Source organism: Calypte anna, chromosome 8 (assembly GCF_003957555.1).
Source record: "Calypte anna isolate BGI_N300 chromosome 8, bCalAnn1_v1.p, whole genome shotgun sequence".
Lineage (NCBI taxonomy): Eukaryota > Metazoa > Chordata > Aves > Apodiformes > Trochilidae > Calypte > Calypte anna.
Window position 1 is genome coordinate 20,339,500 of NC_044254.1, and position 26,100 is coordinate 20,365,599.

General features: G+C 37.6%; 1 protein-coding gene across 13 annotated transcripts in view; it reads left to right on the forward strand.

Annotated features, from left to right (window-relative positions):
- The window catches only part of ST3GAL3 (ST3 beta-galactoside alpha-2,3-sialyltransferase 3), a 191,887-nt gene that overhangs the window by 55,600 nt on the left and 110,187 nt on the right, over window positions 1-26,100 (forward strand). For 11 of the 13 annotated variants that reach the window (XM_030454997.1, XM_030454990.1, XM_030455000.1 and 8 more), the window contains 2 exons: window positions 4,867-4,909; window positions 24,276-24,368. In XM_030454997.1, the coding sequence (XP_030310857.1) occupies window positions 4,867-4,909; window positions 24,276-24,368 (136 nt within the window). The remainder of the gene's footprint in view (window positions 1-4,866; window positions 4,910-24,275; window positions 24,369-26,100) is intronic. The other 2 variants (XM_030454998.1, XM_030455003.1) reach the window with 1 other exon arrangement.

A 26,100-nucleotide genomic window follows, 5' to 3' on the forward strand; every position in this document is an offset into this window, starting at 1 on the left:
CCAAATGGGCAAATAGTTATATGCAGCTGTAGATTTGTGAGGCATGCTCCTAGCACTGGACTGTAAGGGTTAAGCAGTCATATTTACAGATGTCAGTTCTGTTCTTTCTGTGTATTTTTACAGAGCAAGGAAGGCACTGAGGACTGGGCTTTATCTTGCCAGCGCACTTGGGTTTCTCCCTGGTGTTATCTGGATAACCTGGAGAAAATGACTGTTGTACCTACCTACAAAAGAGGAAATGAGGAAGAAACTGGAACATAGCATTTAGGAGGTGGTCATGCAGTCTATGCAGGGACAGAGATATGGAGCCCAGGTGGCTTTAGCTCTACCCCTTCTGAACCTGGCTTTACAATCTTACTATTTTTTTGCAGTTACCAGCCTCAGAAAAGAGTGCTTTCATCACTGAGTTCCATCAGTGAAGAGGTTAAAGTTGAAAAGCCTAATGAAAGGATGCAACATTAAGTCCTTGTTTGTCCAGTGCTTTCACTGTTGCTCAGTAATCCAGAATAGTATTTTTTTAACCCTGGAAGAAAACTTTTCTTTTGTCCTTTTGAGTTGATTCATTGCATATGACTTTTTTTTTCATTAATTCTTTCTTGTCTCTTGAGCTCTAGCAGAATTGCTTTACATCAGCTGAACTTTTGTAACTGTCCATGTGTGTTTTCTTAGGCTAAGGTGAATGTGAGGTGTTTGACCTTTCTCATGGCAGAGTAAGTCATTTTACCTGGCCTTTGCCACAGATGTAGAACCTGCATGTGGACAGTGACCAAGGCTTAGCTCAGTTGCAGCCTCACTTCCGCAAAGATCAAACTGCACTGGACAGGATGAAATGTATCAGGGTGGTCTGAGCTGTTCTTGATAGGACTTCTGTCTCCTGAGTGTCGTAGGGATTTCTTTGTCAAACATAAACATTTTGAATGAAATTTTGAATGCTCTGCCTTCCCTCCTGTACTTGCAAGTATCAGTTACATACAGAACTGCATACTGCCCATCTTTTTGAAAAGCTTAAATTAATTTTCTGTGGGAAAACTTATTGTACTGGGCTTCCAAGTAGCTAGATGCTGTAGAAATAGTACTTATGTCATCAGGGAAATACTTTATGGGTAGTTAGGAAGGATGAAACCAGTGAGACAAGTGAATTCTTTTATTATTAATTTCTGATCAGTAGCATAAGGGGAAGTTTGTGTGCATTTGCTTATATATAGCTATATTGGCTTTAGATGCAAAATGCAATTTGAAAACTTGATGTTTTACACTGTGCCTTATGGCTTTTTGGGTGGTCTCTGTGGAGTTTTATAGACATTAGACAATGCATTTCTCACTTGCTGCCTGATAGCTGGATTTCTGTTGGGTACTTGAGAGAAATGTCCATGCTAATGCCAGCATTGAATTTGGCACAGGATTTCCATCATTTACAGAAATTGTTATGTTTGGCGGTACTTCTGCTCATATAATCCTAATTACATGCTTTATTGTGAAATTGTTGTCAGCTATTAGATTCTCATTCAATTCCAATCTTGCTAGAAATGTAGAAATGCATTTTATTTCTGACCTAAGAAAACATCTTGTTCTTATGGGGCGTGATGAAACTTCATTTCCCATGTTCAATCATTTGTGTGCTTCTGTACAGTACTGTACCACACTGTCAGCTGGGACCTGTAGCTTTCTAGCACAAGTGAGTGTGTGGTCCTTAGAATGCCTTGCTCTTTTAAAATACCATTCCTTTTCTTCTTCATGAGCCTTTCAGTCCCTTACAGGCTGACCACATAAAGCCTTGTTCAGATTCTTCCACGATGTTCTAGTGGATGTAAATTAAATTCTTTATTATCTTTACTCATTTTTGTCTGGGGAAAAAAAAAAAAAAGTGAAAGTCCTGTTTCACACAGCCATATAAATGCCTTATCTGGAAACTGGTGGGTCAGTCGTGGTCTGAGCTGGATCATCATGATGGCATTGACAGGGGGCAGAACTTCAAACCGCTGTTAACACAGTTAGCTGGTACAAGCTGGTCCGTAGTGGAGATGCCTGAGTATTTCTACCCGTTCACTCCAGCTGTTTTGTTCCATTTTCTCCAATACTCTACCACTTTTTTATCCCACTTCATGAAAAAGAGGAGAAATGTTGTGTGTCAGCTTGTTAACTTGGTGAGTAAGGCTTCAAACTAAGGTGGTGGCACTAAGCAGCCTGTAGGTTAAGGCACAGAGAGGTTACGTGAGTGCCAGTGCTCTTGCAGCCAGTGTTTTCAAGGAAGGGGATGGGAGGAGCTGGATTGCCCCTTTCTCCAGCAGTGAGCTGTGTGATCAGCTCAGTCTGTCTCCTGTAATCATCCCTCCTTGACTGTTCTGTATTTTAGATTTGGTTGTACTTGCCTTTGATTTAGTGGGTCTGGGTTTTATTTTGTTTAAAGTTAAATACATAGCTTCAGACAAGGATTACCTTCTCCTGAATCAGGGCTGTGTGTCTGCCTTTCTCCATATTTGGGTTTTTTTGTGAATCCAGTCTGCTTCTAGCCAGTGTGTGGACTGCATGGTTGGGTGTCACAGTTACTTTTGGTCCCTGTATTTGTAGTGATACAGCTATAAATGACATTGGAAGTCTATAACAAGGCTGATTCTTGCTAAAAAGGAAGCTAACCCTGTATCTGTAATTTAGAGACTCCTGGTGTCTGTCTTTGGGGAGCAGCACGGGATAGAGAAACATTTCCAAGCCTATGGTAGCCCTGTAGCTTCCAGGAGTCTCAGTGGGTGTGAGATGGCCCATGGTGAGGGCAGCGTTTCTTTGCCTTCAATAGTTCACATCGTTTCACCAGCTAGTGAGGAGAAGGAGCATAGATGTTTCTGTTTTGATGTTACAGACAGAAAGGATAATTTACACCCTACTGAGTGTCAGGAACAGAGCAGTTTTTCTGTTTGAAAACAGAAATGTTATTTTGTTCTACTTCATGCATTTTTTTTAGTGTCCATTGCAAGGTAGGTGGTGTATTTATTTTTACAAACATCAGTGAACATCAAAAGTAACCACTTTAAACCTAGGGAAAGTGGTGTGCATGTGACAGACAGAAGGTTTCATGTTTCTCATGAAACATTGCAGTGGAGGTTTGTCATCTATGGCACTTAGCATTTAGTATATGTGTGTTTTCTGGTGCTTTGGTTATAAAGTTCATAAAGTGCTGAATTAGTAGAAAACCTAGGATGTTGTAGTTATGATGTGTCTCCTATTGGATTTCTTATTATATTTCCTGTTAACATTCCTGTAAGGAATGTTAGCTGCAATGGGACAGGATTGATGACAGTCAGTGGCTGTAGGTGTTTAAAAAAAATAAAATTAAAAAAATACATCTGTTGCTCTTTGCTCAGTATGGATGTTGCTTTTGGAAGGAGGAAGCATTAATAAAAATTGAAGGCATATTTTTTTCCCCAGAATGACTACTTTCCAATGCATGATCCATCCTACATGCAGAGGAGGTAAGGTTGGACAGGAAATAATTTCTTGTAGGAGGAATAAACTGTGAGGAAGTTATGAGGGAAGCAGCACATGGGGGAAACAAACTGTCAGTATGTGGAAGGTGGAGGGGAGATGCACAGGTGCATTTCTAACATCAAGTACAACGGGGATAGTGGGTGGCACACAGATGCTGGCAGAGAATGGGTATGTGCCAGTATCAAGTGCACATGTGTTCTGCAACTTCTGTTACCTAAGTTATGTCAAACAACATTCTTCCCTTGGCTTGTGAATTAAATCTTAATGGGATTGAAATCAGTTGCACGGTTTACACTGACCTATCTGGTGCAATTTTTTTGTCTTAGGTACATGTTTAGGCTTTCCTGTTCTGGTAAGTGATCTTATGAAAAGCTTGTGATCTTGTTAGGTAACTACTGCAGCAGAGATTCTGGTGGTGTTTCATAAAGAAAGCAAACTTCTCTATTTCCAGTAAGCTTTTTCTAAAAGGGTATGAGAATTTTTTGCTTCTTGTTTCTTTTGATAAATCCTGATCAATAAGCTCTGGAAGGTTTATCTTCTACTTCTCTGTCTGTATTGTTTTTTATTCTATGGTAGTGAGAGCCAGTGGTTCTCAGGGTGAAGAGGCCCTTGAGCTTAACCCAACACAAGAAGAACACTACACATTTTAGTTATTTTTTTGTCTCTCATGTGAATTCTAGCAGTTTAGGGTTGGGGTTTTCTGTGTCAAATATGTGACTTTCAATATCACAGTGTATTCAAAGATACTGAATGCAGCTCCTATTTTATACAGAACTTAGAGATGTTCTGAGTGATAACTTTATTTCTGCAGCTGTTCTCTCTTTGTGTCATAAACTGGCTTTACACTTTCCTACTGAGCAACATCATCTGAGCTTCAAGCATTTTTGCCACCATGTGTGACTTTCCCTTGAAGAGGGACTACTTGATTATGAAGTTGTGGGTTGCAACAGAAAAAGAATCAAAATTTTCAGAGCTCTTAATATGTCAGGGCCTAGGAGGGAGTGTTTGTCATACAAATTGCTGGCAAACTGATTTCTACTGTTAATGGGAAAGCTTTTTATCTGAGTGCAAGCATGGTTTCAGTAGTGCTTTGTTTTTATGACTGCAGATATCTTGGTTAATTCTAGTGATTTATAATGATTACCTACAGATTCTTTTGCTTTAGTATTTCCTGGAGATTTAGGAATGTTAATTTTCAAATACCTTGAAGTAAATATAATCAGTGATTATGGCTGCTAGTGACTGAAAATAAGGATAATAGCTATTCGCAGTTAGACATAATTATTGTCTTTCCGTAAGGACTTGCTGCTTCTTGGGTTTGGTGCCTTTTGAAAAGGAGACACTTGCAGTTTTTATGATATTGTGTCCCTTGCTTTTGTTTTCCAGAATATGACAAACTGGGCTTTCTCCTGAACCTGGACTCAAAATTGTAAGTAGAAAAATAGGACTCTTCTTTATCTCTGTAGTTACAGATTTCTGTTGTAAGCAATTTTCATGTCACCTGGGCAGTAGGGCAGCCAAGTCCTGCAGCAGCCTGGCAGTTGCTTCTTTCCTGACATCAGGCTTTTCTGTCTGGCTTAGATTGTAGTTAATTGACATTAATTCCTTAATGACTGATCAAGAGGCTATAAATGTCCATCTGAAGCCATGACTGCCAGTCTGCTCTAGATATCCTACTGTAATCTTCCAGATGAGGAAAAATGTATTAAACATTTGAAAGCAGGAGGGATGTGAATCTGCAATATACTGCGGATGCTTAGAAAGTTATATTTCCTTTCCGCTTGATTCTTTAAAAATGTATACTACTGTTTTGGGGTTTTTTTGTTAATGTAAACTGGAGGGTAAAGAACCTCAACACAAGACAGTGACCATTTGCTATCTCAGAAGAATATAGAAGTGCTGAAGGATGATCTTCGTTATGCTTTTTGCCGTAAATCGGTCAAATTGAGACTGAGCTTCTTACCACTAGGCGGCACTAGCGGCTCTGTTTCGGAGGTCAGCAGCCTTGCAGAAATTTGGTGATGGGAGTGAAAGACTAGTAAAAGCCTTCTGTCCCCACTACTTAAAAAGGCATGAAAGAATCTAGTGGGTGTGAATGACTTGAGGATGCATCCCCTGTACAATGTATCATGTTAATATAAAAGCTATTTTTAATGTTTAGAATGTTTTGTTGTACTTACAGAGGCATAATGTTCAAGTTTTGAGTTTAGTCTTGCTGAGCAGCTTGGGGAGCTCCCATAATGAAATAAAAGCCTCATCAGTACGTTTGCAGGTCATGAGAAAGTCTTTAGGTAGGAGGTTTTCAGAGAAGAAGCTGAGTACATGCATTCAATTGCAGTAATTAATCTGGCAAAAAGGTGCTGCAAAAGGCCATGTATGAGAAGGAATATTGATATTTTTTTTTTACATTTGCATTATTTTTTTTTCCAAATGGCTCTGTATCTCAGTGTGAAGGCAGGATGGCATTTACTGCATGAATAGGTGGTCAAGTTTCTTTCTGGTCTCATTTAATGTAGCATTCTGTTTAGGTTTTGTTGCATGCTGTCTAGAACCAATGCTACTTGCAGAGTTACTGATTTTCTTTATTGAGTTTCCTGTATTGAGACATTCTTATGATTTAGAGGCAATAATAGTTTATGTACTCTTACAACACTGTGGGATGAGGCAATACTTTGTTTTCAATTTAGGGATGTAGAATTCAAAGCAAAGAGATTAAGCCAAAATTCTGAAGTGAGTAGGTAACCTCTGAATGAATGTATTGGTGTTGGTATGGGAAATTGCTTTTTTTTTAAGTCCAATTTATTTAGCATGCCCATTGGCTGTCCATGCACTGCTGGCATTCCAGCCTTGGATACCAGTCTCTGCTGTGTCCAGACCACTGCTTCAGTGTTGCTTTTCCTATTCGTCCTTCTGTGTTCACTTTTGTTTGATGCTTTTAGAAGTCCCAGTGAAACTTTCTTCCCCTCAAGCCACTTTTGCATCCTTTTCTCTCTTTTTTTTCTGTTTTAACTTCACTTATGGATTTCTGAGGCTACTTTAATAGGAGGCCAAGTGAAATTTGTACCAGCTGGAGGCCTTGCAAAACCCTAACATTTTTTATTAAGGCCTTCCTATGATAAAACCCTCCCTGTTATTTCTGATTAAAGAACAAATACTTAAAAATATATATATTTATATAGCACCCTAAAATGTGCATGCTTGATTTCAAAGTAGATCAGCCATGAAGTTAGCTTCTGAAAAAGCTTGTCTTAAAATCATCATTATTAAAATAAATACTATGAGGTTAGGTTAGGGTGCAAAGAAAGCAATTGCTATATGTAGCTGAAATAACTTTTTAATTGTAATTGGGTTCTTTGTTGGGTTAGGTTGGGGGTTTTGTTAGTTCATGCTGTTGTTTGTTGGTGTTTCTTCTGTGGAAGTAAATCTGACTCTGCTTTTAGGGTGGAGAATGGACCAGGTGATCTGCAGAGTTCCCTTCCACCCTGAATGATTCTGATGTTTTCTTCATCATCAGGGAGCTAGAGAAAAGCTGAAAATACCATAAAACATACTAAATAAATTTTGAACAAAAAATGTTTGACAGTCTAGAGGAATTTGCTGCTATTCCAGAAGTTCATCATGTGTGGTTAGGATACTAAATATGTTTTTTAAGTACAGACTGTGAATTCAGTGGAACTTGGTGGTTAAAAATGCTTTATGTGACTATTAATCAAGATGACACTGTCGTAGAAGCATTTTCAGGTTAAAAAAAAAAACTTGCTCAGAGTTGAAAGGGGCAACATGTTCTGCACTAATGACTTTACTGGCAGAAATAATTTAATTACTTCTGTTGTGATATAATCGTGGAATTTTGTACAGATCACAATTTTATAGGGTTCACTTAATTCATAGCATGTGAGAGTCCAGTATGACATAGAACACTTAGTTTCCTCTCTTTTTTCCTTAATATTCCATTTGTTCAAATTGCGTTCCTGGCTGTGTGGTATAATTTAAACAAACAACCTGTAGGACTTAACACTGTCTATAAAGGTAGATCTGCAGTAAGACTTAAATGCTCTGGCTTGCATTTTAAATTAAATTATACAAAGGGAACTTTTGCCATAAATAAATAGTAATGTGTTTGTTAGCCATTGCATCTTTAGTTTGTTCACTTATTACTGCTTGAATATCCTCTCCTGTGTAGATGTCTAGGGCACATTATTCATATTTAATACATAATACATTCTGTTGTGGTTATAGCAGTGTCATGATTCTGTGCTCTAGTTTTCTTTGAGTTAAAAGAAAGGGGAAGGAAAAGAGATTTGTTCAGAAGTAGCTGAGAAGTATTTCCTGTGGGAACTGTGTGTCTGATGCATGTTACTTAAGCATTAGGGAGACTGGTATGGCCAGGTATCTCACCTGGAAGAGAATGACTAGTTTTAAAAAGTAGGATGGTGTCCAGGTAGGGATTGTTAGTGAAATGAAGGATGAATGGAAAGATGTGGACAATCAAGTTCATGAATTAGTTGTTTCCTCAGTCAAAACAAGACCTAAGACTCCTCAGAATGCCATTAATGGAAAAGATCTGTTTCAAGAGGAGTTTAGTTTTAGCTATGCTTGTTCCAACCGTATCTTTGTTACCAAAAGTAGAATGTCAAAACAAAAGATACCTAAAGTATAGAAATATGTCAGTTGCATCAATTTCTTCCAGGTAGATAGGTTTCCCAAGCAATAGAGCCTTATACTGTTTTTAAACCTATAAGAATAGAGTCTAACATTGACTGGTTGTATAGAGAAAAATGCTTACAGAAAAAAAAAATACAATTGATATGCCTTATTTCTTGGAGGGGCCAGTAGTTCCTGAACAACTTAAGGTCATCAATCACAGCAGTGACTCAATGAATGGATTACTAGGTGCCACCAAATGCCAAGATTTGCTGTCGCTTTCTAACATCTGTTCTTGGCAAAGGATTGCTTGCTTTTATTATTATTAAATATTTATATTGTAGTAGTTCTTTGAGGCTGGCCAGGTCCTAGAAACAAGACTCTCATTGACTACAAATTCTGAATCATTCTCTGAGCAGAATCTATGTTTGCATTGTATTAAATGAGATTTCTGAAAGAGGATCAGCATGTTACCATATAAGTTACTTATAGATGGCATCTTAATGCATATTTACTGGGTGCAGCTGAAGGATGCATGGTTGTTCTTCATTACATCAGTTACTGCTCTGTGGATACTTGGTTTAGTTACCTTGATGATTACTTTGATTCTGCCTTGCCATGTTACAAATGTAGATTCGCTTGTGTTGTGCATGTGGAAATCTTTTTGTAGTAGTTTGTGTGATTTGGGGGCTTTTCCCTTGCATTCCTTGCCCTCATGTTTGTATGCCAGCTTTCCTTACCCTGCCAGCATGGTATTTACATGCTGTGAGATGGAAGCTAAGGACTGCTGCTTCCATCCTCAGTTCAAACTCGTCCTTCAAAAGCAGTGGGGAAGAATCACTCCCTCAAAGTTTTGCCAATGTTAGAAGATGTGCATGAGTTTATTGGAATAATTCTTCACTTAAACAAAAAGATAGTGGGTATTACAATGTGGTAACTTGTGGTAAAATTTTTTAAAGGTAGAAACAGGCCAGGTTTCTACCAAAAGGTAGAAACAGGCTATGTCTCTCAATTGGAAAAGTGTCTGTGAGATCAGTATGGTTGCCCATAATAATGTAATAGAAATATTGTTAATATACTAAATCTATATGAGACCTGATATATCTTTTATATTGAGTACTTTAGCAGTTTTTAGTTAGTAGTTAATTAAAAGGAAGAATATTTTTTCCAGTAACCTGTGAGCTTTGTTAGATATTACAGGGTAGGTCTGGGAAGTGCAACAAAGATTTTTTGAATAGTCATGATGCTTTCAAACGTCTCTTTAAAAAGAAAAGGGCAAAGAAGTAGAGTCTTTGGGGAAAGGAAAAAAAAAGAGAGAGAGAGGGAAAAAAAGCCAGAAATAACAACCTTCACCCAGAAAACTTAAACGAAACTTGATCTAGACTTTGAAAAGACAGTAAAAATGGAGGGAGTTTGGGCTAGGGAAACACACAGATTGGGTTACTTTGGTTTGTTGAAATTTCTTTCCTTCAGAGCTTTAATAATGAAGAACTGAAACAGAGTCCCTTCCCCTCATTTTGTTTCTAGGGTGGGAGATTGCTTTGAAGCTGTTTGTGTCTATGTGTGGTACTTTGCCATTAAGCACTGTAAAAATAATCAGTAAACGTGTTGGAATGCTGGATTTGCCCTGTGCCTGCTGCTGTGGGATTTCTTTGTACCCTGCTTCCCTTCCTGTTTGTCTTTTTGTATTCCTGCAAGAAGGGTGCAGGGGTAAGAGAAGCAGCAGGAAGTTCCAATGGTCTCGTGTCCTGCCTGTGCATGAGTTTGTCTCAGACCACATGGAGAAATTCTGACCATCACAAACAAGAGTGTGCTGATGCTTTTTCTGAAATACTGTTTCAGGGCTTAGCATACTTTGACATTGCTGTTTTTCAGGCAGTTGGTTATTTATTTCTCTTTCATTTCAGAATTTGCTTTGACTTCTAATTCTTGTCTTTCTACCTAACCTCCTTCCATCTGTAGTAATTGTTTGACTACTTAAGAAAATGAATCCATGAATCCTAGTTATTCACAGTGGTTCAACTACCTGGCTGTTTCTTGTTCATCCATTAAACGTTCCACATTTCTTTTTTTTTTTTTTTTTTTTTTTTTTTTTAGCTCATTTCAGTTTCAATTTTGAGCCTTCGGAATTCTCATCAGGTTTTCTCACATCAGTCTCTGTTACCTAATATGGGATTCCTGTGTTAGACACAATCTCAGTTGATGACAAAGATAAAGACTGTAGAACTCAGAATTACTGGCTGCTTAGAACTCATTCATTACTTGATTTTTAAAATGCAAACGAAGTAAAAAACTTATGTTTGGTACTTTTAAAACAGGCCAGTTTCCTGAGGCTGGAAATAATTATGAATTAAACCACGTGGGAAAAGAATGTAAACCAAAAAATATGAATGGCTGGGCATTGTTTGGAGTAACTTTATAGTGTTTGCCCTGACAAATTCAGTTTCATAAGAAAGAAACATTAATGGAAAAAAAGATTTACCAAGAGTGTAAGGGAAAAGAGTGATAATATGTTTATAGAAAATGTAGAAGAGTGCAGTAAATACATGAAGTTTTTTCTGTTTGGATGAGACAAAAAAGTACTTGATATCAGTAACAAAAACTCAAGCAGCAGATATATATATACCCAGGTATATGTGCCTATGATACCTTAGAGATGGTATGTCTGGACAGCATTCTTGAAAGAATTTCTGAAGAAGTAGCTCAGGACTTTTTGGACTGCTAGAGATTATTAATAAATCTTCAGGCACTAGGGGTTCTTCATCTTCTTGGCAGAAATTTGCTGTGCAAGTATTTTAAAAGCAAAAAGGAATGACTCAAGCTTTCCAGCCCATTTTTGATTCTGAGTACAATAACATAATGGCCAATATGAATTTCCACACACAAGAAAAAAAAAAAAAAGGTAATACATACATATGGTTCCAAAAACTGTGGAAACATTTCTTGTTATATGGGCCTGCTCTTCAAGTGAATGTCTATGAAGGTGCCTGGTATGTGTGAGATTGATTTATTTCTTGGTATGTTCCTCTTAGGACTAGGTTTGCACATTTTGTGTTCTTTTAACCAATCAGACTACTTGTATAAAAACTGGTAAGCCTATGAAGAAAAGTTCCTATCCTTTTTTCCCCTCCATATATGTTAGGTGGTACACTTTGTAGTTCTTCACCACAGTAGCATTAACCTAATTATATGCTTGTTTGTTTTTTGGGATGGACATGGTTATAGGTGTTAAGGTTACAAGTTTCTATTAACTGTTCAAGTAAAAAAAAATACAATTGTTGCATTGATAGAGTGGTAAATTTACTTTAGTAGCAAAACACAATTAAAGGATTGCCTATAAGCTCATAAATTACATGCTGTTGCTTTATCTTCTTTGGAGAAGAGCGTGTAAAAAGCCACACTTCATGTTCTTTCTTCAGATAACTGTTCTAAAACTTGGAGACAAATTACTTCAGTTTTTGTCAGCTTCTGTCCTGGTAAACTTTTTAAGTTTCTAGTTACTGAGTATCCTTCTACAAAGACTCTCTTGCTCTCTGGAAAATTTACAGAAATTCGTGGATTGAGCTACATAGGCAGAGATCATTCCCAAAACTTCAGTTAAAGAGGTTAGAAATACTATGTTAATGCTATCAAAGGACTTAGTCTCATTCTAGTTCTAGTTTTCTACACAGTTTACTGCAAGACGTAGACATTCTGTGGGATCACGGGTTTTGATATGTATTTATGTTAAAACATTGGTGTATTTGTGGTACTTGGTCATAATAAATGAAGTACCAACACACACTGTGGAAACAGGTGATTTGTTGCTGCCTGTCCTGAACCAAAGCATTTGTGAGCTTATCACTAAGCTGATTGAAGAGTTTACTCTGCTGGAAATCCCAAAGGTGCGTATGTGATCACCAAACATTAACTCCTTTGCACCTGCCTTGTAGAAGATCACTTCTTGCAGCCCAGTGCTGTTCCAGCTGCAAAGAGAAATCTGCTTCCCTTTTGTTATGCCTTGAAAATGTTTTAGAGAATCCTTACCTGATGGTTGACTGAGAATCAAGTGTATTCCAATAAGCAAACTTAACACTGTTTCTCAAGCCTGCCTCTGAAACAATTGCTTGCTCTGAAGAACACTTTTGCTGTGGTATCTAGACACAGTTGTCAGTTCCTCATTTGTATTTTTCTGTAGCTGGCTGTGAGGAACTTTTCTAAATGGGCTGTATGGGAAGAAACAGCTTACTTTAATCAGTCTGCCCCTGAATTTGTCTTCTACATTGCCATAATGTGACCGGGTACATCAAAGTGTTGCCAAAAATGCCATACATAAACTTTAAGAATGTATAGTAGGTCGTCAAGACAGGGAAGAGTTTGGTGGAAAAAATACATAACAGATTTCTTACAAGCTGGGAAAGGACAGTAAAACAAAGACATCCTTTTAACAGCTGTGGTTATAATCTATTAGGTAAGAAAACAACATTTCATTTCTGCTGAGAGAAAGCAAGAAGCCTTATTGCAGTGTGTGAGAAGTGCCCAGCAGAAGATAAGATGGTGATCTTCCAGGTAGTGAGATGCTGTGAACACATGATTTTTAGCTTCCTACAGAGATGATAGGCTAGAGGAGCTCTAGGTGAGAGACAGTGAGGGAGCCCTGTTAAATATAATCCAGAGATATATTTTACTGTATTTGTTCTGTTCCTGGGTTTGTGACTGGAAACCTGACTGTAAGTCTTGCTTCTTTATTTTACTGTTTAAAGTTCTTCTGGGACTAAAAGACTAGGTAATAGTGGATCAGGTTGATATACTTAAAATATGCTTACCCTTGAGGAAACAGGAAATTGCTGCCAGCATCCTTGACAAATCTGCACTGGAAAAGTTCTCTGAAGGACCCCAAAGGCTGGTAGGAGAGCTGGTGTTGTGTGGTGCCCATTGCAGTGTACAGAACATGAAGAAGGCCCCATGGTAGCTGGAAGGTTACTTACAGCTGTCTCTCACATGCCATGTTGGGGAATCGTGTAAGCAGTTGTTGCTCTAAGATGTTTTTGAGGTTATGATGTTTGGATTTAATTCAGAGGCTCAGATGAGGCTTTCTCTACTTGCTTTTGAGAAAATCATGCAATTAAAGAGTAACTTTTATGAGATACTTTGTACTCATATGTTACACAGAAGCCCATGTGATTCTTTTTCAGCAGAAATGGAAAGCAGGCAGAAATGCTTCTCTTGACACTAGCTGCAGCCCCAGTCCTGCTCTCAGCAACAAGAATCAGGACCACAAAGGGAGGGATAGAAAACTGACAGAACATGTAGGTGCTGTTTATTCCTTGTCTGCCATGCGATCTGTTCCAGCTCATTAAAGAAGGGTAAACCGAAAAGCCAACAAAAGAAATGTTTCTGATTTACATACTGAATGAATTTGGATATTTCTGTTTGTTTTCAGACCTTTTTATTCCTACTTAGACTTATCTTCACCCAGCACTTTAAAAGGACTAATCTTGAGGACCTGAGAAATGTGAGCAGTGTCCTATACAGCTTCAAAACATTGAGTTCCTTTCTTCTACTCCTCTTCATCCTCTTTTTTTATACATAATTGAAGGCAGAAATCCCTGAAGGTGGGTGTGTCTTTTGACTGACTTGAGGATTCTGATCTATACCAGATCAAAGTAGTATTTTATCATCATGGAACCCAGGCTTATGTGATTGTGGAGATTTGATATTTTGATGAATTAACCAGGAGGTGAGGATAGGAGTTGTCCTGCTGAAAAGTGAAAGCTACTTCAGTGCTCAGCCTTAGAACTTTGGCTTGTACACCAAACATCTTGGAAAATCAGTTCAGCATATACTCTTTTAGAGAGCCACTAATAACCTTCTCCTGATGTAGGACTGATGCTCAGAGAAGTTAGGCATGTTGGTAGATGAAGAAAAGTCTGATTAACTGGGCTATTCACAGTTCTTTGAGACAAGCCTTATTCTTTTTTCTGACTCATCAGGGTTACATATAGCAGTTTGGATGTTGGTTCAATGGCCTTTTCAGACAAGCAGCTGCTCTTTGAAGTGAGGAAAAAAAAAAGAAATTACCGTAGCAGAATAACATTCACTAGAACAATGTATGGAGTAAACAGGAGAAGTTTTTTATCTGGGTGGCTCTGCAGCTGTTCTTACTGTTAACAGTTCTGGGTATTATTAATTATTTGCCCTAAAGAAGTTTGTTTTTTTGTTAGTTTCATAAGGGCATGCTTAGTCACTGCAAGGGTTCCTCAAGGTCAGAGTTACCTCTGTTATTTACAGCAAGGTTTGTGGAAGAAACATTTTTCTCCCAATATATAACCTTCCTCTTAAGATTTCACTGTGGTATTTGCTAGATTAGTTGCTGTCTATTTGAATTCATGACGTCTGTCTCTACTACAGGTCAGTGAAGACTGTTTTTTGGACTACTTCTTCAGAAAGAAGAGTGAGAAGAATTCAGAGACTCATGACTGTAAACAGCATTTTGTAAAACTACTGTTAAAACACATTCCCAAATTGTGAGGTCACCTCTACATATCATCTAAAGCAATTTATTTACTGACCAGTGATTTTTTTTCCTCTCAATTTCAGTCCAGCCCAGCAGAAAAAAAAAAACAAAAACAAAAACAAACCAAGCCTAAAGCCTTTGACATATCCAGAGTCATCTTTTTCTTTGATTAGGAGAACTGAAATTGTTATTCCTTCACAGGCTGTCCACATATTCCAAAGATAAGGTTGAAGGGTAGCTTTTATTATTCTTAACCCTGCAAAGTTACCAAAGAAACTGTAAAGGGAAGGTGGTGTGAGCTATTCTTGTTGAAGATTTGCTATCTGGTAGCTGAGAGATTTTTCCAAGTGGGATTTATTCCCCTAAGATTTGGTCTCTGCCAGCTGTTTGTGTAATAGGTCTGCTCCTGCAGCAGAAAACACTGAACTTCCATAGTGGGAAAATAAAACTGGCTGAACCAAGGTTTCCCAATGTCTTATTTCAAATTGTTTAGGGAAGAAGAAAAATACACCAGTGTGAAACAGACCTTTTTGCAGTGGCATTCTCCAACTGCTGAGGAGAGGAAGTTTTGGTATTCCCAAGTTGGGGATGCTGTTACACCTTGATCCCATCTATACATCTGGCTTCTATAACATACTGACATAAAGTAATCTAGTGATTAACTGCATATTACATGAAAATAGTGCTTCCTTTTGTCAGAGTTTTACCGTGTTTAGGATAATTTTTGTTGATGTTCTGATGATACGGAAAATAGTGAATAATAAATCACTACAGCTCTTTTTCATAGCATTCTGTATGCTTTCACAGCTACCTAAACACTCGAGTTTCTCTGAAATGAAGTGTTCCATCACCTGGCAGTGTTCATTTCAATGAAATGAAATACATTTTTAAGAAGGAAGATTTGGTGAATAAAACCTTAGTGTAACTGTTTTTTCTCATCTGGCATTCAAAATTCCTAAGCAGTGGATTTTGACACCCAGATCTGCTGAACTGTAGTATCCGCAGATGAACACCTAATTTCAGCTATGATGCTTCAGTAATTTTTGGCTGATATTTTTTGCCCCACATATGTAGTCTTTGGTGGTGAACTTTTGTTTTCAGATGTGCCAATTACTACCAGTCTGAGCAGAGGATTCCTGGATTCTAATTGAGCTGAATTATTTATTCTCAATTCTGTACCACTGCTTTGTCTCCCCTGGACCTACACTGCTAGATTCATTACACTACAAATAGAAAAACAGTGTTCCCAGTCCAAAGAAAGCATTGCCCATTTGTAGATGTAACAGATGAGGGTTGGTGATGAAGACTTGAGGGTTACAGCAACAAAATAATGACATTTCAATTTATCTTCTTGCATTCCTTCATTTGGGAAAAAAAAAAAAAAGTGATAGGTGAGTGTTTTATTTCCCATCAGACTTCTAATTAAACTCACTTTTTATGGCTGTTGTGCTAACAGTGAGTTTTGAAAGGTGTTTAAACAGAGTCAGTACTTAATTTTTTCAAATGGTGAGGATTATATGTTCTCATATAGAGAGCATTATAATTTCTGACTTCGGGAAAATAGAGTTTAGTTAGGTGTTCTTTAGACAACTCTTTCTGAAAGAGGATCAGGTAGGAATCCCAATTGAGGGAGTTTTTCTTGACTACTAAGTGAGTCCTAACACAGTCCAAAAAACTGTCATTCCTTCATGTCATCATCCTTTTTTCTTATGGGTAAAACCAGAATGATGATACTTATTACTGAGGATGGGAACTAGAAATTTTGGGTCTATGGAAACTAGGATAGATTGAAGTCCAATAATACACAGTCAGGAGTTACAGTTATTATCAGAAAGTTACTTCATCGTAACAGGTTTCTTTATTCAAAGTTTAATAAATTATCAAAAACTCAAGGAGCAGTCATGGGTTTGCTTGGGTTTTTTTGGGTTTTTTTATTTGTTTTTTTGGTTTTTTGTTTGGGGTTTTTGGGGGGGGGGTTTGTTGGTTTTTTTTTATTGCTTTGGTAAACATCTGTCTTCTGTGAAAAGAAAATTTCTATATTTCTTGCTTCTTGTTTAGTCTAACCATTGGTATTCAGCCAATTGTTTTCTACTTCCACCTTTCTTTAAAAACACAAACCATCAAATGAGTTGTTTTCTTTACTCCTTATCTGCGTTTATTTGAACACAATTCTGCTTTTTCTCTCTGCCACTAGTCTCAAATGTAATCTGTAACAAACAAAGAATTTTTTTTTAAAAAGGGGAAAGTTTGTATAAACCAAAGGATATCGGGGATATTACTCAGTTCTTGGAGTAGTATGCACATGAAGTCACGAAAAATGTGCCATGGACTTGTCTTGGATTTTTTTTTTTTTTGCATCATTTGAATCTGGTTTTACAAACTCAGTATTTAGCTTATTTTTTTTAGCTTAATTTTTTTACTTACTTAAACAAATAAAAACTTTCTAACTTGACAAATTCTGATACTTTTGTCCACAAGGATCCCAACACTTTTTAAGGAGTTGACAAAAGGTGATTAATTGAGAAGGTCCAGACAGTATTGTTAAATTTGATGACCTAGAAGAGACAGTACAGTGCTATCAGCCTTTCTGATGCAGAAATCACTTTTAGCTGTGTTTCTTGAGACATTTATGCATTTATTGCTGTTAAGACTAATTTGAAATTCTTTCTTCTGCTTAGTGGTCTAATTCCAGGATTTGAACGTCTGGTTTTTGTGGGGGTTTTATGGTTTTTGTTTGTTTGTTGTTTTGTTTAGTTGTTTGGGGTTTTTGTTTGGTTTTGTTTTGGGGTTTTTTTTTTTGTTTGGTTTTGTTGTTTTTTTAAAGACCAGCTTAGAACGGAAGTAGGTTCCTCCTGCTGTTTTGTGGATGGAAACCTCTTCATCTTGTTTGTACAAAGACAACGTCACAAAAAGCGAATGACATTGCCAGTGTTAGTGCATTTCAGCCATCAGTGCTGCTCTGTCCAGTGTGCAGTTCCCAAAGGGTAGGCACTGACTTCATTCATACTTTTAAAACTGTGTTTTCTCAGGCCAGTTTACTGTAATGTAATCTTCTTCAGCTGGTGTTTTTGAGTAGTCCAAATAAATAAAGTATGTGTTGATTATCTTCGCTGTTAAGAAATTAGTTTCATGAGAAGCCACGGTTCTTGGTGGAGAAGCAGAACAGGACATTTTTTTAACATGCATCATATCTTTTTAGAAAGAGGGGTTTGAACCTTCTCTCCTCCTAGTTGGTCATACAGTATCCTTGAGGGAGTTGCTTACATACTGAAGCAACATTTGAAAATATTTACATCTCCTTAGCTGGCTATAGTGCCATAGATGCACTTCCTGTCTCTGTCAGTGTAAGCATTTTCCTCCTCTTTCTGTCTCCTCATTGTTTAGTTTTTCTTCAGCTGGAACTAGAATAATAGCAAATATCACATGATCAGGCCACGTGATTCTTTGAACCATAGTTTGGAACTTTGGAACAGAACTGCACCCAGAGTTCCTTAAACATCTCTGTCAGTCTGTCCTGCCCCGTGCTGCGCTGCTGAATGCAGAGCTCCATCTGCTCACCAAGAGGAGGGTGAATTGTTTCATCTTGTTCCCTTGGTGTCCTGCACTCAAGGAGATTCTGCCTGGCAAAATGATGTGATGATCATGACTCTACTTAGGAAGTCAGATGTGCGAGTACATTTTTTCAGTCCCTTGCTGTTACTTGTGTGTGGGAATCAAGTGTTACATAGGTGAAGGCTGCTCTTGTTCTTGGTGACCTCTGTTGTTAATGACTTCTCTTCCTTTGACTCAACAGCAGCAACTGGAGGATAGTTGAAGAGCTGCCTTGCCAGACGTACTGCAGGTGGCCTCCCATGCCTTTAAGTGAATTGATAGCATTTGCTGTGAGGCTGAGAGTCTGTAATGAAGGGGAGAGTTGGTGGGACAGTTATCTCATCTGTCTCTTTTATTACAAGTTATTGCCCACTGAGAAGGGAGGGCTGATATATGGTTTTATTTCAGGGATTTTCCCCTTCAGGTGGAATTTATTGCTTTACAAACTTATGAAATACTATGAAAAAAGCATATTGAGGACTGGAAGCTGTTTATTTATTAGGCTATAAGTGATGTATAAACCAAATACCGTTCAAAAATCTGGTACCTTTTGATTTTAATTAAATGTACACCCTATTAACTCTGGCTATGTCTTCATGAGTGTCTTGTTTGGAGCCGTCCTGCAATTTTGAAGCAAATCCCGTAGTTGTTTCTGTATGCTGATTGAAATGTAGTCCTGGGCTTGGTTGGGGGAAGCTAAATCAACAGCTTTATTCTAGGAGGCTAAGAAATGCCTTTTAATGTATGTGATGGATACATCTGGCCCAAGGAATGGGAGAAAAGTCCTATCTAAAATAAAATACTCTGGTGTAGATATGGGGTCTCAGCATGAATTGCTTTGATTTAGTGATCTGCTGGTTTTTGATCCTCCAAATTGCTTGCTGATATTATTTCATTATTTCTTCATAAAATCCACGCTATGTGCCTTTCATGGCATGTTCTCATCACATCTCCTTTTCATTCTTCAGGTATCCTAACATACACTTTGTAGAGCTGCTGTATAGTTATAAGACTCAAGAGAAGGAAACACCAAGGCAAGGGTCATCAGAGTGAGCATGTTGCCAAAGAACTCCTTTTCCTTGTTTCAGAAGTGTATGAGTACATATGTTTTGTGTGAAGAGTAACATCAAGAGTTACTCAAGTAACATGATCTCAAGTAGATGAAGTTTTTTGATTTTTACAATCTAAAATTTAAATTCCCTGTGGAAGGCAAAGTAAATTTTGTAATATTCAGTTATATGAGCTGAGTTGAAGACATTTTTTTCACTAGTCCAAACACTGAGTTTGTGCTACTAACTTTTTAATTTTATTTTATTTTAAATGGATTTAGATTCCAGCTCTATGAGGATGACATGCTGACCCTGATCAAGACATGATGAAGGATTTAACCATGGTGACACTTTCATGTTTGAAATTAAAAAGAAGATACACATCTGACAAATGCAAGCAGAAGGAAAAATCTTGTTACTCTTTCTAAATCCTCTGGATTTCTAAATCCAGCTGGATTTTTAACTTATCCAAATTGTGAAATTTTCTTAAGATTGATGTCCACATAAGAGTGTCGAGAAGTTCAGACAATCTTAACAATTCAGGATGTGTGCTAAGTCTCATAAACATCAAAAAAAAAAGCAAAAATGCATTTTCTTTTTAGTTGGATAAGCCAGTTACTTTCCTTTAACTTCATCCTCATACAGATAGTTGTTTAAAAACTGCAGATGTTTACAGTTACTGAATATGAATTGTCTCTCTCATTTATTCTGGATAAATTTATTATCTTACTGAGTTCTTCCTGTATAAAATCTGAACAAAATTTAAGAGTCCACAGTGTCATCCACTTATATCCTTTCTGCTGTCTCCACTGGCTTTTTAACTACCTCAGCCCAATTGATGCTCTCAGTGTAACCTGGAGCTTAAGCATCAGAAGCTGGAATAGATGTACTTGGACCTGGAAGATGTAAAGGAGATTTTCACTTTTGTGCCATAACAGTGATGACAGCCCTGGCAGGCTTACCACAACAGCTTTCTGTGTGATCCTTGGATTCCAGGCACAGTAATGGAGCCAGAGAGATGAAGCTATTTACTAGTGAAGCACCAAGAAAATAATGTTGTTTGGTTTGGTACATAGTTCTTGATCCTTCTGTAGTAAGCAACATTCAGGATTATAAAAAAAAGACTCCCAATTTTAGCTCTAGTAATGCTGTGAACCATGTTTTGGTAATTTGTCAGGCAGTCTTTGCAGAATGTACTTTCTTTAATCATCCCATCTGGAAATAAGACACATAATCAAAGAAGTAGCAATATATGCAGCAGTGTAATAAGTACAGTTATCAGATACGAAGGAGATGCTTATTCATACACTTCAGTTCTGCGTACACTTTTTTTGGAGAACTGTGTACCTGCTAATAACAGTACAGTTTTACAAAGCTGGGTTTGTTTGAAAAATGTGTAGTTCTATATGGGATGCTACATGCAAGATCTTTTGCACTCTGGTTTGTGCAAGGGCAGTCTCTGCAAGATTTGTGAAAAAACCCACAAAATGAATTCATATATCTAAAATTATGTTTGCTTGGATAGCTTCATGAGGTAGGAGAATGGGAGGCAGCAAGTAATGATGTATCCAGCATTACTAAAAATGTTTTGCTTTGAGTTAACACTTAATGTAGGTTTATCAGTAAGAGCATGCTGGCAATGACAGTGTGCAATGTGTAATCTGAAGAAATCAAACAAATAAAACATGCCTCTAGATGGATTGGAAATGAAGAGCACCCATTTCTAGTTTTCTGTAGTGTTCTGGCTCCATATGTGGCTAGAAGGAGGGAGATAAGCAAATATTGGATGGTATGAGATGGCAGCTACAATTGGTATATGAGAATTGTTCTGCCTCTGGCACTCTGGATCATGAACTTCATCACATCCAGGAAATGTTAACAGCTCGGGCCCTCAGGCTTCAGCAGCTCTGAGTATCTGTGTGTTCTGTAATTGACAGTTCCACCATCATGCCCAGCTCTGATTGGCATTCTGTGCAACTCGAAGGCATGGGGGTTTCAGCCTACTGTTCTTTTGCAGAAACACCATGATGGGCTTCTGAGTGACATTTTAATTTTATAATGAAAGCAGCATTAAATCAGAAAAGAGAAAAATGCCTCTGTTTGCAGCACAAGATATTTTGTGTGACCACTGAGGTCATTTGAGAAAGGCCTACTGTTGAAATAGTTATACAAGTTTGCCAGCAATGACTCACTCCCGTGGTGGCTGCAGATAAATTCCAGTTGCTTTCTACTTGTTTTTGAAGATGGAGTTTCTGTAGGTTGCTTAAACAATAAAAATGCAGCAACACTTGAGTTCACTTGATAAAGGTTAAGATTTCCCACATTTCTTCATATCTGAAATGCTGCAACAAGCTGTGGTTTGTACACCCTGCTCTCCCTTTTGACTATGCCCAAAGGGGATATATTTTAGCACCATCAAAACCTGTTTTGTCAGCAACAGGCTGTTCTTCCTCTGCCTAAGTCTAAAGAGAGTCAGAAAACAGATCATTTGGTGCAAGCCCTTGGGATTCAAACTTCTAAATGGTCACATCTTAGATTCTCTCTCATTTAGAAATATGTTATAATATCACCTATAGAAATTAATCTTGTGGGCTTGGATTGGGCTAGGCAATGTTATATCTGTATCTGTCTCCCCATATCTTTAGAATATATTTAGAGAAATCTAAACTTTTCTGTAAATAATTGACCTGTAAATAGACCTGCCATCCTATAGATGAGGAATTGTGATGGTAAAATATTACTTATTTTGACCAGAGCTATGCAGGAAATCATAGCAGGGTTAGAATTTGTTAAGCTTTTTCTGGTGCTTTTTATTTGCAAGGGTCTTAAGAAATTAAATACTTGAAGTAATTTTTTTATTTTCTCCAGCTGACTTCATTTTCCAGCTGTTGAAGGTCGACATTTTTATTTAGCAGAACTAAATGCTATTCTTTTAAGAGCTCTGCAGCTAATTGTAAAATTAACCGTTCATCTCTTCATCATCAGTTCTTCATCTTTAGTTGCAGCTGTCTAGTGATCACCTTGAAAGGTCACCCCAGGCACCAGTACAAGAAGAATAGTTACTACCAGTTCAGCATGGCAGTTACTGTCATTCAGATAGATAATTTTGGCAGCCAGGGTTCTTTTTGCACCACAGACCACAAGTCCTCCAGGACGTGATCTTCAGCTCAGGCATCCAGTGACTTGAAACTCTGAATACACACTCATTACATGTAGCAGTAGTTTTCTAGTTAACCTGGTATTGGTAATGTACATGTTGATGACTCCTGAAAAAGAAAGCATGGTTGTGATAACGAACTCTTCAGAACTGTTTTTGTGGATATTTCTGCTGGTCTGTATTACCACCTTCATTTGTCTCATAGTGTTAATCTGTAGGAGAAAAATCTTTTCATTACTTGCGTACTACTAACAAAATGCTGTAGCAAATACACCATTTGGGAAGAGTGACTAGAAAGCTGCCCAGTGGGAAAGGACCTTGGAGATATTAGTCATCACCTGGCTGAATATGAGACAGCAGTGTTCCCAGGTGGCCAAGAAGGCCAACAGCATCCTGGCTTGTATCAGGAATGGTGTGGCCAGTAGGAGAAGGGGAGTGATCATGCCCCAGTACTTGGCACTGGTGAGGCTGCATCGTGAGTGTTGAGTTCAGTTCTGGGCCTTCTCACTACAAGGAAGACATTGAGCTGCTGGAGTGAGTTCATAGAGGAGCAACCAAGCTGGTGAAGGGTCTGGAGAACAAGTCCTGTGAGGAGAGGCTGAGGGGATTGGGATCATTTAGTCTGGAGGAGACTGAGAGGAGGCCTTATTGCTTTCTGTGACTACTTGAAAGGAGGTTCTGGGGACGTGAATGTTGGCCTCTTTTTTCTAAGTAAATAACTAGAGGATAGAACTAGAGGAAATTGGCTGAAGTTGCTTCAGGGCAAGTTTAGACTAGATGTGAGGAAGAATTTCTTTACAGAGAGTAGTTAGGCACTGGAACAGCCTGCCCAGGGAGGTGGTGGAGTCACCATTCCTGGAAGTATTTAAAACCCATGTAAATGAGGCACTTCAGGACATGCTCTAGTGGAATTGTGATGTGTATATATATTTATTTATTTATTTATTTATTTTTTTTTTTTTTTTGAGGGGTTGACTGTTGATGACTTGGTGATCCTAGAGGCCTTTTCCAACCATGACAGTTCTGTGAATCTGTGATATTATCAATTGACTCTTTGCAGTAGTTAACACCTGTTAATGTTACTTTCAAAACATAAGTGAGTTAACCTTTATAATGTTTTCTTGAAATGAATCACTAAAGATTTTGCAGGAGGTGAGTAGGGACAGAAATAAAATAGTGTTTTCCAGGTCACTCAGTAGATCAATGGTTAAAGTATGTACTGGACTTATGTATCTTTTTTTGAGTTGCTAATCTTGTTTCTGTACAAAAACTAAATGAAAAAAAAAAAAAGCAGTGTTCTGAATTTGGCCCTGAAATCACTAGGCAAGCTGAATTAAGACACATGTCAGCAGAAAGCAGCAATATCATCTGTTCCAAATGCTGAAACCAAGCATCCCTTGATGACAGCCTGTCAGAACTGCTCAGCAGTTTATTTTGAATCCTTGAAAGGTATCTTCTGAGTATTACTTTAAATAATACTTTTCTATAATTTTAACTTTGCTTATATTTTAGAAAAATAATCAAAGCAAAGCGTACTTCTTGTTTTCTTCTTTCTGAAAGGTTGAAGTCTAAAATGGTAACTTGATAATTTTCTTCCATGCTTTATGTTCCTCGGTATTAAAATCTTGCAGCAAAAGTAGTACTTTGGTGTATTTTAGTAGTATTTCAGGTATCTTCAACCCTATACTTTGTTGTTCTCCTGTGATGCTACGTTACAACAAGTAAATAACTGTCCATGATTCCTATTATTCCTCATGGCTATTTTTTATAAAGCTATAAGGAAAAAAATAACCTGGATGATTTCAAAAGTCAATTCATAGCCAAGAAAGTCATGACCCTCTAATTATTTTTTTCTCAGGCCACCAGAATTGGCATCAAAGTATGCAAATTTCTCTGAGGGAGTGTGCAAGCCTGGTTATGCATCAGCGCTCATGACTGTCATCTTTCCAAAGTAAGTAATTACTTGACTGGTTGTTTTGTTCCCTCTTCCCCTGATGACTTTTCATTCTTCAAGGTGAATGATCTGCAAAGGGTGTCTTGAAAAGTGTCATTAGTCTGTCACTTGGTTGGTTGAAGGGAAGACGAGTGTTTAAATTCTGGGCTATTTGAGCAGTCAGTGGCAATGGCTTAATTGATTTAGTCTGACCAGGAGCTTGCTCAAAGAGTAAAGAGGTTTAGTAACAGAAATTATATTTTCAGTGCATGATACAGATGTGTGGTCAAACTCACTGCTGGTACCAGATGACGCAATCCTTGGGAAGGTTAAGTCACGAAGTGTGGAGTAGTACAGTGGGGTCATATTTTTCTTTTTGAAAGTTGCAAGAGTGTTTGATAGCTCTCGGAAATGGGAAATGTAATTTTAACAGAGCAAACAAAACATTGAAGTTTGGCTTAGGGCTTTCTTGAACGCACCATGTGGCTTTTGTTTTCAAGGGGTTTGTAGAGTTGCTGGAAGGCAGTTCAGAAGATAGGTTGGCAAGACTCAGTATATGGTTGAGGCTCAAGGATCTCAGTGTGATTCACTGAATGGAAAATTTTACTGAATAGTTACATGACCTTTGTACAAGCTTGTAATCCATGTGGAAAAGATGCTGTAGTGCAGTGATATCTTTGGCAGAAGAGGTTGTGGACTTTTTAATGCAACTGGTACTTTTCTAAAAGATATACTTTATTTCTTTTGAGGAGAGAATTTCTGTGACTTGCTTGTACAGAGGTTAGGTTGGGTCACCATGGCCTCCGGGCCATGCTTGAAACTGGTAACATCTTCTTTCTTTGTTTTATTGGCAAACATGGTATCTGCAACCTTTAAAAGTAAAAAACTGACCAGCAGATAAAAGTAAAAAACTTGTAAACAGCAGATACTACAGCAAGGACTTAAAAACAAAATACTAAGTATTGAGACTATGTTCTCCAACACCAGTGTAAAACAGACAATTGTCAGTATTGTATTTTGTGTGAATTTTGGAACTTAAATTAAAATATAAATAAATATTAGAAATGAAAATAGATGATAATTTTCCTCTTCTAGAAACTTCCTGAGTGCTTTTACATTTGTTTACACCTGTGAAATGTAAATAGTGGAGAAAAAGAATATAAGATTATATAACATTATGTAAGATTTTTATAAGATTATGGCTGTTGTAAGATTGATTCTTCAGAGATCAGTTGTATACACTGAAGAAATGAAATTGTTTAGTATGTTTATTAAGGCAGAAAAATACCAATAGTGTTCCCTTAGCCTGGTTTGTTTCATGACACAGGACATGATGTTTTCTTTCAGTAAATTCATCATGAATTACAGGCAAGTTGGCTTGATTTAAAGATACTAGTTGATGAAAAATCTGATAATGATGTGCTACATTATTCCTATGGATAACTTCGTTGCTGCAAAAAAATTAATATAATTTTACTTTTAAATTTATTTAAGACTTTGGCTTCAAGAAGGAGGTTTTTTTGCTAGTAACTACTTACAGGTTGCTGTTCAGTCACCTTCTCCCAGTAGCTAACTGCACTGAACTAATTCCATGCAAAGTGGTAGTAACTTATTTCTTCTCTAACTAGGAAGTTGTGTTGTTCATTCAATGAAAAAATCATATCATAGTTCTAAAGACAATCTCACTGGTGATTTCCATTTAGCTTCAGTCAAACCTTAAATATTAGTAAGGCTGACATTTTTTCCAGGA